Genomic DNA, 14056 nt, shown 5'->3' on the forward strand with positions numbered 1-14056 from the left:
AGTCCTCAGTACACAATGACCGTAACATTCCATAGATCGTTTATGATATGAACGATCTCATATCATAATGAATGACACATATGAATGTGTCATGACACATGATATGATATGTGTATATCTATGTACAATGTATTTTGAGTAGAAAATGAACTCCAAATGTCATAAAATGACATTTTACCAAACCTAATAACAGAAGAAATGATAAAACCGTGAAAAATCAACCTTATTAATTATTCATGCATGCCCCAGTGCATGATGGGAACTCCAATATTAGAAAAGTTGAATAGGTTTCACTTAATTTTATATCGTCGATATTTATGCTTCAATTTCAAGTTCTAAAGAAGGATTTACTTAGTTTTTTTTAGTTCTTGCCTGAACTAAGTTTGTCCCTTTAGAAATGACGTTAGTGTATCCTAGCATTGACTTCGGCGCAGAGTCCCTGTTCTCAGTGCAGTGCGGTCGGGCTAATGTGCTGTGGTCTCGCTCACTGTTCTCAGTGCAGTCGGGCTAATGTGCTGTGGTCTCGCTCACTGTTCTCAGTGCAGTGCAGTCGGGCTAATGTGCTGTGGTCTCGCTCACTGTTCTCAGTGCAGTGCGGTCGGGCTAATGTGCTGTGGTCTCGCTCACTGTTCTCAGTGCAGTGTGGTCGGGCTAATGTGCTGTGGTCTCGCTCACTGTTCTCAGTGCAGTGTGGTCGGGCTAATGTGCTGTGGTCTCGCTCGCTGTTCTCAGTGCAGTGCGGTCGGGCTAATGTGCTGTGGTCTCGCTCACTGTTCTCAGTGCGGTCGGGCTAATGTGCTGTGGTCTCGCTCACTGTTCTCAGTGCAGTCGGGCTAATGTGCTGTGGTCTCGCTCACTGTTCTCAGTGCAGTGCGGTCGGGCTAATGTGCTGTGGTCTCGCTCACTGTTCTCAGTGCAGTGTGGTCGGGCTAATGTGCTGTGGTCTCGCTCACTGTTCTCAGTGCAGTGCGGTCGGGCTAATGTGCTGTGGTCTCGCTCACTGTTCTCAGTGCAGTCGGGCTAATGTGCTGTGGTCTCGCTCACTGTTCTCAGTGCAGTCGGGCTAATGTGCTGTGGTCTCGCTCACTGTTCTCAGTGCAGTCGGGCTAATGTGCTGTGGTCTCGCTCACTGTTCTCAGTGCAGTGCGGTCGGGCTAATGTGCTGTGGTCTCGCTCACTGTTCTCAGTGCAGTCGGGCTAATGTGCTGTGGTCTCGCTCACTGTTCTCAGTGCAGTCGGGCTAATGTGCTGTGGTCTCGCTCACTGTTCTCAGTGCAGTGCGGTCGGGCTAATGTGCTGTGGTCTCGCTCACTGTTCTCAGTGCAGTGTGGTCGGGCTAATGTGCTGTGGTCTCGCTCACTGTTCTCAGTGCAGTGTGGTCGGGCTAATGTGCTGTGGTCTCGCTCACTGTTCTCAGTGCAGTGCGGTCGGGCTAATGTGCTGTGGTCTCGCTCACTGTTCTCAGTGCAGTGCGGTCGGGCTAATGTGCTGTGGTCTCGCTCACTGTTCTCAGTGCAGTGTGGTCGGGCTAATGTGCTGTGGTCTCGCTCACTGTTCTCAGTGCAGTGCGGTCGGGCTAATGTGCTGTGGTCTCGCTCACTGTTCTCAGTGCAGTCGGGCTAATGTGCTGTGGTCTCGCTCACTGTTCTCAGTGCAGTGCGGTCGGGCTAATGTGCTGTGGTCTCGCTCACTGTTCTCAGTGCAGTGCGGTCGGGCTAATGTGCTGTGGTCTCGCTCACTGTTCTCAGTGCAGTGTGGTCGGGCTAATGTGCTGTGGTCTCGCTCACTGTTCTCAGTGCAGTCGGGCTAATGTGCTGTGGTCTCGCTCACTGTTCTCAGTGCAGTGCGGTCGGGCTAATGTGCTGTGGTCTCGCTCACTGTTCTCAGTGCAGTGCGGTCGGGCTAATGTGCTGTGGTCTCGCTCACTGTTCTCAGTGCAGTGCGGTCGGGCTAATGTGCTGTGGTCTCGCTCACTGTTCTCAGTGCAGTGCAGTCGGGCTAATGTGCTGTCCTCTCGCTCACTGTTCTCAGTGCAGTGCAGTCGGGCTAATGTGCTGTCCTCTCGCTCACTGTTCTCAGTGCAGTGCAGTCGGGCTAATGTGCTGTGGTCTCGCTCACTGTTCTCAGTGCAGTGCCGTCGGGCTAATGTGCTGTGGTCTCGCTCCTCTCACAGACGGATTACTTCGGCATCGCCGGCACGGTCTACTGTATGCTGTTCGGGACGTACATGCAGGTGAAGGAGGAAGGCGGCGTTTGGAGGACCAATGGCGTGTTCAAAAGGTGAGATGATCATGTGACCGGTAGAGGCGTCACAATATAGCGCAATACAAACATGCAGCAATCTGTATCGTGGACCGTGACAATCTGTATTGTGTATATTCACGCAAAATAAAAATTAAAGTGTCAGGACTACATTAAACTACTATATAATGTTGAATATAATGTATGATAATGCAACGGGGGAATGTGTGTCCTGATAATGCCAGATGTCTGATGTTACCAGTAAAAGTGTCCTACATTATTATAAATATATCTAGTCAGTGACAGAGTGCAAGCATACTCATCTACAATAATTCAGTATTTTCATCTTCAGAATCATGAATATTGTTATTCTGGAGTCTCTATTGTCCTGTGCTTTGGGTTTCAGTACCAAGTTCAAACCTGTTCATTTACACACACAATGTAATATCAAATCTAGCATTATAATCAACAGTTCATTTCTTGTTAACCCTTTATCATATGTCTTTGAACTCACAATACCATATTATTGCGATACTCTGTGTCATGATATGTATCGAATCGTGACATGAGGGAATCGTTACACCCCAGTGATGCACTCGCCGCCTCTGAACACACAGAGATCACTCACTCACTCACTCACTCACTCACTCACTCACTCACTCAGGCCCTGTCTCAAATGGCACACTTCATGTGCACTTCCGGTCTTGTGGACTTACAATGGCTGCTGCGTGTCCGTGAGACCGCAGTGTGTCCCATTTGTCATTTTTAGATCTCAGAAGGGTGCTCGCGAGCGCCACATGTGGTCGATTTGCGCCCTTGATGCGCACTTTTGCCGAGCCCGCGCTGATGCGGACTCCACAGCAGACTTCTTCCCGACAGTCAAAGTGGCATTACGTCACGAAAGTGCGGACTCAGAGGAAGACCTCGAGTGCTTAGGGCTTCACTCACTCACTCACTCACTCACTCACTTACTCTCTCTCTCTCTCTCTCTCTCTCTCTCTCTCTCTCTCTCAGGATGGTTCACGCTGAGCTGTGGCAGGACTTGTTCCACACGCTGCTGAACGTGCCGGACGGCCGCTCTCTGCCGTGTCTCCAGCGCCTGCGCCTGCGCCTCGACACCGTCCTGCAGGAGAACTACAGCAGGAAGCTGCGCTCGCTGAAGAACCGGCTGGTGGTGCAGATCCTGGAGGCCCGATCCTCTCGCAGGTGATGCTCCTGCTGCGTGTGTGTGTGTGTCCATATTGTTGTTTTACTGCCACTTTTTCAAGTTGTATAAAAAAAGTCAATTAAGCCTTTTGTAGATTTCAATAAATGTTGGTTTTGAAACCCACTTGTGTTTGCAGTTTGTCTTTGTCACAACTAGATGACACTATTGGACAGGAAATGGCTTCAGTTCAGCTCATGGCTCAGTTTGACACGCTTTGATTTTTGAGTTGTCGGAAATATCAGTCAGTGTTTGTTTTTTGATTTATTGTTTTGTTTTTTGTGTGTGACTTTTTCTCATTTTGGGTCATGAACATGCAATGCAAAGTTTCCACACACTGATGTGTTTTTACACACAAAAGTATTAATGTTCGTATATTCACAGGACAATTTGACCCGCATATTTGAATGTTCTAAGGCGAGTGTACAGACCCAAAATAACATTTGTGTTACAGTTTATTTTAGTTTCTTACTACCCTGTGAAGCTAAAGGAGCTTTCCCACACTTACTCCAATACAGAAAAACACATTTTCTTTTTTCAGTCTCTCTGAAATGCAGTTAAACCTGTTGAAATTGTGACTTTTAATGTGACATGCTGATGTGTTGTGAAATGTGTTTGTTCAAAAGCAACTGTACAGACCCAGAATGCACCACACAGCGGTATGTCCGAGCTCTAGGCCTGAGGGACGGTGTCTTGCTGGATTCAACAGCTTTTTATTTCCAAAGTTTGTTCAAATGGAAAGTAGTTTTCCCTGTGAACCGTCTGCCCCAGTTATTGAGCTTATAGACCTGAAAAGGACTTTTCCAACTTAAATGGTTAAATACTTCAGAGCACAGTCTAACGTTTGGGATCTCTTTAAAAGGAACACTTCACAGATTATTGTAGAATTAAAAATACTTGTAAAGTTTAAAAAAGTTACAGAAAAGTTTTAAAAAGTTACAGAAGTTTATGAAAATGTACAATATATATTTTATATTCAGTATATTTTGCAAAACATGTTGAACTCTAAAACTTCAAGAAAATCAAAGCTAAATATCTGAAGTTCTGTGTCAAATTATTTGATGTTGATATCTCCAAAAAGAACAGCAAGATGACATCATCAAATGACATCAGGCTCCAGCGCTGACACACCAGGACTCTTCCGGCTCCAGATATGTCCATGCCATTCAAAATATTCTATTCAGAATTAGTTTGGCCAGTAATGTTAATATTTACAATAGCCACAAGAATGTATAAATGCATTTAAATTACCATCCAAATGTTTTAATCACTATTTTATTTTATTTAATTTTTTTCAATTTTATTTTATTTAGCAAGGACTTCATTAAACTGATGAAAAGTGACTAAAGCAGTGACAGAAATATGGGTTAAGTGAACTGCAGCCAGCCGGGCGACGATTTCTTCCGCTTAAAATAACGAGGAACGATAAACGTGATCAAATGTAAGATGGTTTCTCTGCAATATATAAATAAAGCCCCCTCCAAAACTACTCAATATAAACATCTCGTGTAATAGAAAAATAGATTTTTGTTTTGTTTTATATAATTATATACATCAGTTCACAATGGGTTGATCAAGTTACATTGAAAACTGTATGTGTCTCTCTCTGACACATCCTCTGCTGGGGTCGCTGTTGGACAGTGTTACTCTAGATTAGAAAAGCAAGTCCTTTCCTCACTCTTTCCTCACCCTTTCCTCACTCTTTCCTCACTCTTTTGAGTAAATCAGCGTTTTTATTAGGTGTCAGATCGTTCAAATTTAACTGGCTGCTATTTAACTCCTGCTAGCCAATCAGAATTGTCCAGCTTATTCACCAGACACTGAGAAATGTCATCAGCCCACGCAATATCAAAACTCATCATACATTATACCACCATGATCGAGGCCACCAGCAGATCTCTAATCCAGGACATACGATAAATATTTTAACAGATGAAATATTTTAAGACATTTGTGGCTTTGAAGTAGCCTGGGAAAACCCAGACAACTTCCGGCAAATTTAGATTTGCTCGAAGTAGTCTGGCAAAGAGCTCATTCAAGCCCATTTCCATGGCCTAGAAATCGCGGCACCAATCAGAAACGTTGAGGCGGGCTTTACACGATGACGATCGCTCTGATTGGTTTTGCGCCCAGGTGCATTTGAGCGACGTCCGTTGGTGACGCCCCTTTGGAAATGAGTTATTAATGCAGCTTTGCCAGACCATAACTCAGTTACTACTGAGAATGGTCTGGTTTTAACCAGGCTAGCTTTGAAGTGCTTCTGGGTCATCAGTGATGAGGTTGAGCTGAAACCCCACAGCTGCTAAATGAACACAAGTTCTCAGAGAGAGGGTTACTGCTGAAGGTGATCGTGCCAGAGGTTCAGCCCTCCGTCACAGTGGAAACCAAGAAATTGTATATTTAATGGCAGTTGTTTAACGCCATGTTTTGTACATATGTAACGCCAGTTGTTCCACAGTAATATGCCAGAAATGTGCCAGGACATTAGAGATATAATGTATGTAGAACTGTTGCTGGAGCCAGCGGTCGTGTTTCCACTGATTTAAGAGTCTGACGTGGAAACTTCACTGGTTCTCTTGTTTGAGACCAATAAGGCTTCAAGGCCTGTCCAGAACCTGGGGCCTCATTTATAAAGACGTGTAGAATGATCCTAAATGTGAATGTACTAAAACATTTTAAATGTCTTAAAGGCATACTATGCAGTTTCCGTTTTTCTCAAACAGCGCCCCCTAGAGTACTTATCTAACCAGGCATGAAAACTCCTCACCTTTCGGCGAAATTCGCCGTTTTAAAACCAAAATAGGTCACCTACGTGATTTGTGCAGATCCGATGAGAAAATATTTATGGGGTGGCAGGGGGGGTCGTGGTCGTGGCCAGCATTTACCCGCTATATCTCTATAGTTACCATAAACTTAGCAGCTTTAAAAAACCAATCATCATTCCTAATGCCGAAACAGCCAATCCGAGTCAGAGTAGAGCAGAATTGTTTTCAAAGTCTTTAACACCGCGAGTCTGATGACACACTGCCGAACAAAGAACCGCACGTCGGAAAGCAAGCCTGAGGTAAGTTAGCTTACAATGTTAACTGTCCTGTCAGATACAGACAGCGATGTTGCCAATGTCATTATTTTTAATTTTGACAGAAGAGGGCGGGATAATATCGCGAGCGGGCGCGGGCGCCGTGAGCGCTGAGCGAGCAGGAACAAGTAACAGTTAGTGAGTTGTCGTCGAAAAAACGCAAAAAAGCTGTCGGGAGCTAAACATAGAAAAAGAAAGAGAGGAAAGGAGATGGCATGTCAACTGATGCAACAGCAGCTAAATAAGTGGATGGTGAAAGGCTACAGGTAGGATTTTGTTTTGTGTGACGTCCAGGCATGTAGGCTAATGCCATCGGGACTACCGGGAGATTCCCGGTGGGCCGACGTGCTTTTTGGGCCGATACATCTCATACTTTTTTGTTTCGTTTTTTGTCTTAACGGCCCATAAAACTCGTACATCGGCGGCCCATTCGTTTTGTTTTGCTTAATTGGCGGCGCTGGGTTAGTGCGTAATTAGTGTGTAATGCATTGGTCAATAAAAAGTCAGCGTTAGTTTTTTTTTTTTCTGACACCCCATGAAACACGTAGATCAGCGGCCCATTTGGTTCTTTTCTTGATTGACACTGGGCTAGCCCAATCACATCTTCAATGTGAAGTATAGAAATATACTCTTTCAAGTATAGAAATTAGTACAAAACTAATTATGAAAGTTTCCTTTATTTTTCAGTGCATTTGTTTTACAATATATGGCTATTACTGTCATGGGATTAATATTATAACTATTATTATGTAGGCTAGGCCTAGTAGTAATGTAGACAGACACTGTGACTAAAATAATTTTTCTTTGTTAAATTTTCACCAGATTGATGAATTTAACATTAAAAAGCACTATATATATATATATATATATATATATATATATATATATATATATATATATATAAGTTGATTGGATTGGATTTTTTTGGATTGGATTTTTTGCTGCCGCATCCTTCTCACCTTTTTTACCCCTGACCTGTTTTCATGCCTGTCTAACATTACTGTCATTCACAGCTGTCTCTCAGGGTGTCCGCGCGGTAGTAAAAGTAGTAAAAATAATCTACCAAAATTAAGGCCCTTGAAAGGTAGTAAAAGGTAACAAATGCAATTTGACTTGGTAGTAAATTTTTCATCACCACCTCAATATATGAGTTACCATTTTTTTGCTTAATATTTGTGTCTCCATATATTTTAACTTCATCTAGCATAATTAAAAAATATATATACGGTGCTAACAGGACCTGACGGGGTCGACATTAACGCTTGTCCGGGACAAGTGGATTTTTTGAAGGGACAAGTAAAAGAGAATTTTACTTGCCCGACCGGACAAGTAGCCTAATTAAACGTCAATAACAAAAAATGTATAAATAACTAGGGAATCACTAAAATGAGAGAATGATTCTGATTGTATTTATATTTATTGTAAGTTGCGATCGATAGTGGATGTATTAGGCTACTGACGGTAACAAGGTTGCGCTGTTGAGGCTCGCGCAGCCTCTCGAGGAGAAATCCAAACAAATGTAAACTCAGTTTAAACTCAGTTAACAACATAACGTTACTGCCAGTGCCAACATTCAAAATGTGTTTTAATATTTTTAACATATGATACAGTTTAGCAACCTCACACGATGAGTGCTGTTTTCTTGAGTACCATCACGACTGAAAATGTGACATTGCTTTTGATACAACAGTTCAATAAACAGTTCAAATTAAGTTACTTACATTTTAGACACAATATTGACTCTTTTTGTTCTGTTTCAGCAGCAAAAATAGTTCCAAACAAAGATCACAGCAGAACCGTAATGCATCTCACAGCAACACTTAACCGTGTTTCATTACTGAATGATTCAGCGTTTTGAACGAATTGGCTGAGTCAAAGATTCAATGTCCCATTCATAAACATGTCTCATTCTTGAATGAATCAGTTGTTTGAACAAATCGTTTGATGAATGACTCAATGACTCGCTCATTAAGACGGTCGCCTGACGCCTCCTACTGGCGGTTTACATTCATGTTTAAAAGTATCATTCTTTCCAACGTTTCTTATTTGTATATTCAAAAATATTTTAAACGATCTCATATTCATAACATTATTTAATGCAGTTGTACATTTTCAGTGTAAATGATTTAATTTGATCAGCCCTTCCTAGGGTAACAACAGCCCTATAATATCTTATTAGGCTATTCCAATTTAATCTATTGATACAATTTAAAACTAAAGATTAAGCATACATTGAATAAGATTTGGGGGGTGGCCCTTTTAAGGTGCAGATATGACAATATGCAGATTTAAATATATCAGAGCTGATTTAACACAGATGAGGATATTTCTTCAGAATAAATTATATTTACAGCACACACACACCAAAAACATTCCGGACAAGCAACTTTTTTACTCGGACAAGTGAATGACAGATTTACTTGTCCAGAGGACCACCACACCCCCAAAAAAAGGGCTGCTGCTTGATGTCGTGATGGTAGTAAAAAATATTGTGGAGGTGGTAAAAAAGGTAGTAAAAGGTAGTAAATTCATCTCTATGATTCCTGCATATACCCTGTCTCTGCACTCTTCCGACCGCGCTTTCTTCGTTTTCTTCGTCGACTCCGCCATGATTCACGTCTGAAATGCGTGCTGGTGTCTTCCACAGAGGTTGCTTCATATGTTGTTGATGTATGTGACGTCGTGCTGTAAAGCAAGTCGTGATTCTCATATATTAAGGTACAAATTAGGTACATATATGAAGGTACAAATCTTGCATAGTGTGCCTTTAAATGCATCCTTCTTTATAAATTGCAGCTCATCTTAAATTCAAGTGCAATGTGAGCAAGCGCATCTCCCATCTACAGAAAATTCACATGTATCTCTTTATGGTTCAGTCTATGGTTGATACTGATGAGCAAAACCATTATGACCAATGCAAAAGTCTTAGGCATGTTAATCCATCTTGTGATTGTCGTTTATCTTTACATTTTAATAAACAACGTTGGATTATTTTAATAAGTGGGATAAATGAGCACACAAAGTTTGTGGTAGTCTTTAGTTGGGGTACACAAAAGAACATTTTCATGACAGCTTTTGCCCTTATGAATCCTGATGTGTTGTTTACTTTTGACATTGGATGAAATCCATGGAAGTTATGATTAAAAAAAAAACATGATTGTATGTGCATTTTATCATTTACGCACTGGTGTGTGTGTAAAGTTCCAGATCAGCTCTTGGATGATAAACTGCTTGTGATGTTCCTCATTTGTTAGTTGCTTTTGATGACAAATGTAAGATTAGGATTTATGTGTCCCAAATCAACAGCAGTTTTTAAATGCATGAACCGAACCTTTGCGGTAGCACACGAGCGTTTGCAGAAGATTCCTCACGTCTCGTGGAATTTGAATGGCCGTCATTCACGTCCACAACGCTTTGCACATTCAACTAATCCGAATATGCTTTCAGCTCTAAGTAATAGTGTAATACAGATGAACATGAACACACTGTACCATGTTTTAATCAATTTGCGTTCAGAAACCAGTGTTTTATGGTCTGAGATCAGGAATAAAGATGGCTCCACTGAAGAGACCAGCTCTTGTGTGTTTCACCTTTGCTGCCCGGCGCTTTATAAACTGTGTTTAAGTGATTCACCCACGTAAGATGATTCATCCTCGACTGTTAAAACACAATATCAGAGCGATCAGTGATGCTCCTGATGGATATCCCACACCGCTCTCCACCCTTCCTGACTGATGTGATCGCTGTCGCTCTTGATGAACAGACCATGTCACCGTCATCATCAGTGGAACAAATTTGTTTTTAATTTCATCTCAAGAGCTTCAATCACCCTTCATGATATTGTTGCCTTGGATACCTCTCTAAAACTCATGAATCTCTGATCAAATTTCAGGCCCTTTGAAGATCTTTTTGTGTCGCCTTCCTCAAAAAGATCAGCCTTCCCTTCCCCCCGTCTCCACTGGTTACACCACAGAATGAGAATATTCATTAACAGCCCCCGCAAATAATGTGGTTCAAGCGTGTGTCATAGTCACAGTGCTCTCTGTGTCTCAGAAGTGACTAAATACAGCTTGGATGTGTACCACAAACCCTAACGCTTAAAATAATTAATTGGTTTGAGTAGGGCCAACTCAAATTATACAAACTACTTCCATCAAATTAACTTTTATGAGTATTTAGAACTTTCTTTTTCTTTTGAGTTCACAAAACTGACTCATTTTAAGTAAGTTGAATTGTTTCATTGTTTTGAGTTGTACGAACTTAGACAAACTTAAAATGATCTGAAATTGGGCTGGGATTTCTATTTCCCAGCATGCTTTGCCATGACACTCAAAAGGGAGAGTAAATGCTAAAATTAAGTGTTATATAATGTTTTTGTGCCAGATTAATGTTAAGTGGGAGATTTAGTAGTGTTTAGTGTTTTTTTTTATGCTAGTTTAGAAGAGTTTCTGTTATTTGTTTCTGTTTTTTGGGGGGGTTACCATCATGGTGACGAGAGGAGCATGAGCTTGGTTTGAGAACAGTGTAAAATGTTTTTAATTGCTGTACTCATTCAGCAAGTGCTATTTTATGCTAATGCTATCAAAGCATTGTGTCACCAATTAGAAAGCTAGCATTTACTGAATTAGCTGGTCAAACCTAGACAAGTTAACACTACTAAAAATATTTAAGTTGAAATTACATGATCATTTTAAGTTGTACATGAATTAGCTTACTCAAATATTTCAAGTTAAGAGCAATTCAAATGTATGATTACAAAATAAAATCTGCATGTTCTGCTTACTTAAACCTTACATTTCTTAACTTAAAACATGTGATGTAACTGATTACTTCAAAATATTTGAGTTTTGACAACTTATTCGGTTTTACAGTGTGGCGGGATGGACTGACTTTAGACTTTACACGCAAATCAGGGTTTAAAAAGTCTCAAGATCTGACGAGAGGGACATCTCTGAAGTAAAAACTAAAAAGTACCATTCCTTCGGTACCAAGTCAGCACTGAAACTTGAACATCAAATGATACCAGCCTTTCTGTGATACTGGAGGATCTAAAACTTAAAATGAATGCGTTATTTTAGTCTTTACTCGAAAAAGAGTAACTCACATTACTCTCAACATTGCCCATATGTAACAAATTCAACTAATCTTTAGTCACTGAACCTACAAATTGTGAATATTAACGTCAACATGACATCATAACTTACCGTGTTTACACTGTCCTGGGTCTCTCCACAGTTTAGCATAATTGTACGTTATTTGACTGCAGAATGCATCTTTTGTATTTCAGAGAGACGTGTAATAATACGAATGTCAGGAAGTCAGTCAGAGAGATTGAGATGTAACTGTCACAGCATGACAAGGTTGAACAGAAAGTGCAGAGACAAATCCTGTATTTCTTCTTCTATACAACGGTTTGCTGGTCCTTGAGTAGAGCATGTCACCTGTAGTTACTCCGGGAGGATTGTCCGTATGGTAACTGTGCTGTGTGTCGCTTTGAATTCAAGCATAAACGACATCAGGATTGATAATGAGGTCTTGAAAGAGTTCAGTTCTGTGCTGATATGAACAGACTGCACTAATGAGAGAGCACTTATGTAAAAGTTATCCATCAGGTGGTGTATTCCACCATATACAGACAGACACCTGTGAACATCGACTGGCTCTTAATAAACACATGAGACACACTTCTCACAAATCTTCTTGACTTGATGAACACCTCCACTCCTTTTATTCCTCAGAGATGTTTGTTCATGGCACTAGAGATCGGGGCCTTATGTATAAAGCCTCTAATACCCACTTAGAAGAGACCTAAATGACCAAATTAATAAATATGTGTTATATGCGCCCGAAGAACGACATGGCAAACGAAGCAGAGGAAAGCCACGCACATTATATCACACATACATCGGCAAACTAATCAACAACGACATGCCACCAACTGCTGACGAGATGCGAAGAGCTGCTAGTAATCGAACAGAATGGAGAAAGCTTGTGACCGACTGCAAACCCGTATTGTTCGCAGCCGATTGATGATGATGATGATACCCCTTTTCCACCAAGGCAATTTTAGTCTTAAGTGTGTCAAAATGAGAATGACGTAATTTTTACTCTTATTCCTAGACTTAAGAATAAGTGTGATTCATAAAAGTTTCTAAGTGTCAAGACTAGGTCTCAGCTCCTGGATTATTTAAGAGTGCTAAAGAGGTATTAATAATAATAATAATAAGTTTATTTTATATAGCGCCTTTCTCAAACCCAAGGTCGCTTTACATAGGAGGAAGGCAAGGAAACACAACAACAACAACCAAAACAATACAACAAGACAAGTTATTTGTATTAAGCTATGAGTTAGATGTGGAGACGTGATCATTAAACAAAAAGGTCTTGAGATGTGCTTTAAAGAAGGGAAGAGATGGACAGTCACGAAGAGGTTGTGGGAGGCGGTTCCAGAGTTTGGGGGCCAAGGCACTGAAGGACCTGCCACCCAGAGTGCAGAGTCTGGAGCGGGGGATAGCCAAGAGATTTTGGTCAGAGGATCTGAGTGATCGGGATGGAGTGTAAGGGGTCAGGAGGTCGCGGATGTAGGGGGGAGCAAGGTTGTGAAGTGCTTTGAAGGTGAGTAGTAACACTTTGTATTGGATCCGGGACGGAACTATATATAACTATATGGAATATTCTATAACTATAATGGTCATTATCTCAAAACACAAGCACAGAGTCCAAATTAAAACAATTCCCCGTCGTCCAAATTAAACAATTCCCCATCGTAAGTACACATTGATGGCCTAAGACACGAAACGAGCGGTTTGTGTGAGAAAACGAACAGTATTATATCGTTTTGACGTCTTATACACAGCCATGTCGAAGTGATCTGATCTGACGTGTACGCAGACTGGTGCATAGATATATGTGACCCGTCACGGAAACCAGGGACACAAGTCGGCAGCACAACTTTCGAGCAAAATGAGAAAGAAGCGGTTTTTTTCAAAATTGGTGATTTTCGTTTTTTTGCAGAATCTGTTAGTTGAGATCACGAAGAAGCCTCTCCATGTTTGAGATAGCAGTATTGGTATATTTAAAAGCGTACATTTTGATGTTTAAATCGGCTTGTTTTTCGGAGATTCTAGCACGCAGTAGGGGCGTGTCATTGTCGGTGTGTATTTCCATACTGAATTTAAGCCGGCGTGGCTACTTATTATGCAGCGCTCTGGCCGGCTCTATCTGATTTAAAAATTCAATGAACATGGACGCCAATAACATAAGGATGTCCAGCAATCGATTTAAATAGTAGGTTACATGGGGTTTAATTTGTCGTTTAAATTGATGTAGCCTGATGTAGCCTAATACATGTTGTCAGTGCCAATACATAGATCCGCCTATATCATTAACGTGTATATGAATGGTACAGTGGTAGAGCTTTCGCCAGCCGTGTTAGAGGTTGAGAGTTCGAATTCGTCCTTGTATGGATTTTTTTTTTTTTTACGTATAGTTTTTTTTCTCTCATCAAAACGATTATGTTCATCAGTGGTTGT

General features: G+C 41.2%; 2 protein-coding genes across 2 annotated transcripts in view; one reads left to right on the forward strand and one right to left on the reverse strand.

Moving 5' to 3' along the window:
- bub1 (BUB1 mitotic checkpoint serine/threonine kinase) overlaps positions 1 to 3571 on the forward strand; it is a 37203-nt gene extending 33632 nt beyond the window's left edge. Inside the window, 2 exon segments of the mRNA XM_082148547.1 lie at positions 2174 to 2280; positions 3256 to 3571. Coding sequence (XP_082004673.1) covers positions 2174 to 2280; positions 3256 to 3451 — 303 coding nt within the window. The 3' untranslated portion in view covers positions 3452 to 3571.
- LOC309482544 (uncharacterized protein) overlaps positions 1 to 14056 on the reverse strand; it is a 332446-nt gene that overhangs the window by 39227 nt on the left and 279163 nt on the right. The gene's annotated exons all lie outside the window — the stretch shown is intronic.

The sequence above is a fragment of the Leuciscus leuciscus genome, assembly GCF_965113295.1.
Source record: "Leuciscus leuciscus genome assembly, chromosome: 19".
Lineage (NCBI taxonomy): Eukaryota > Metazoa > Chordata > Actinopteri > Cypriniformes > Leuciscidae > Leuciscus > Leuciscus leuciscus.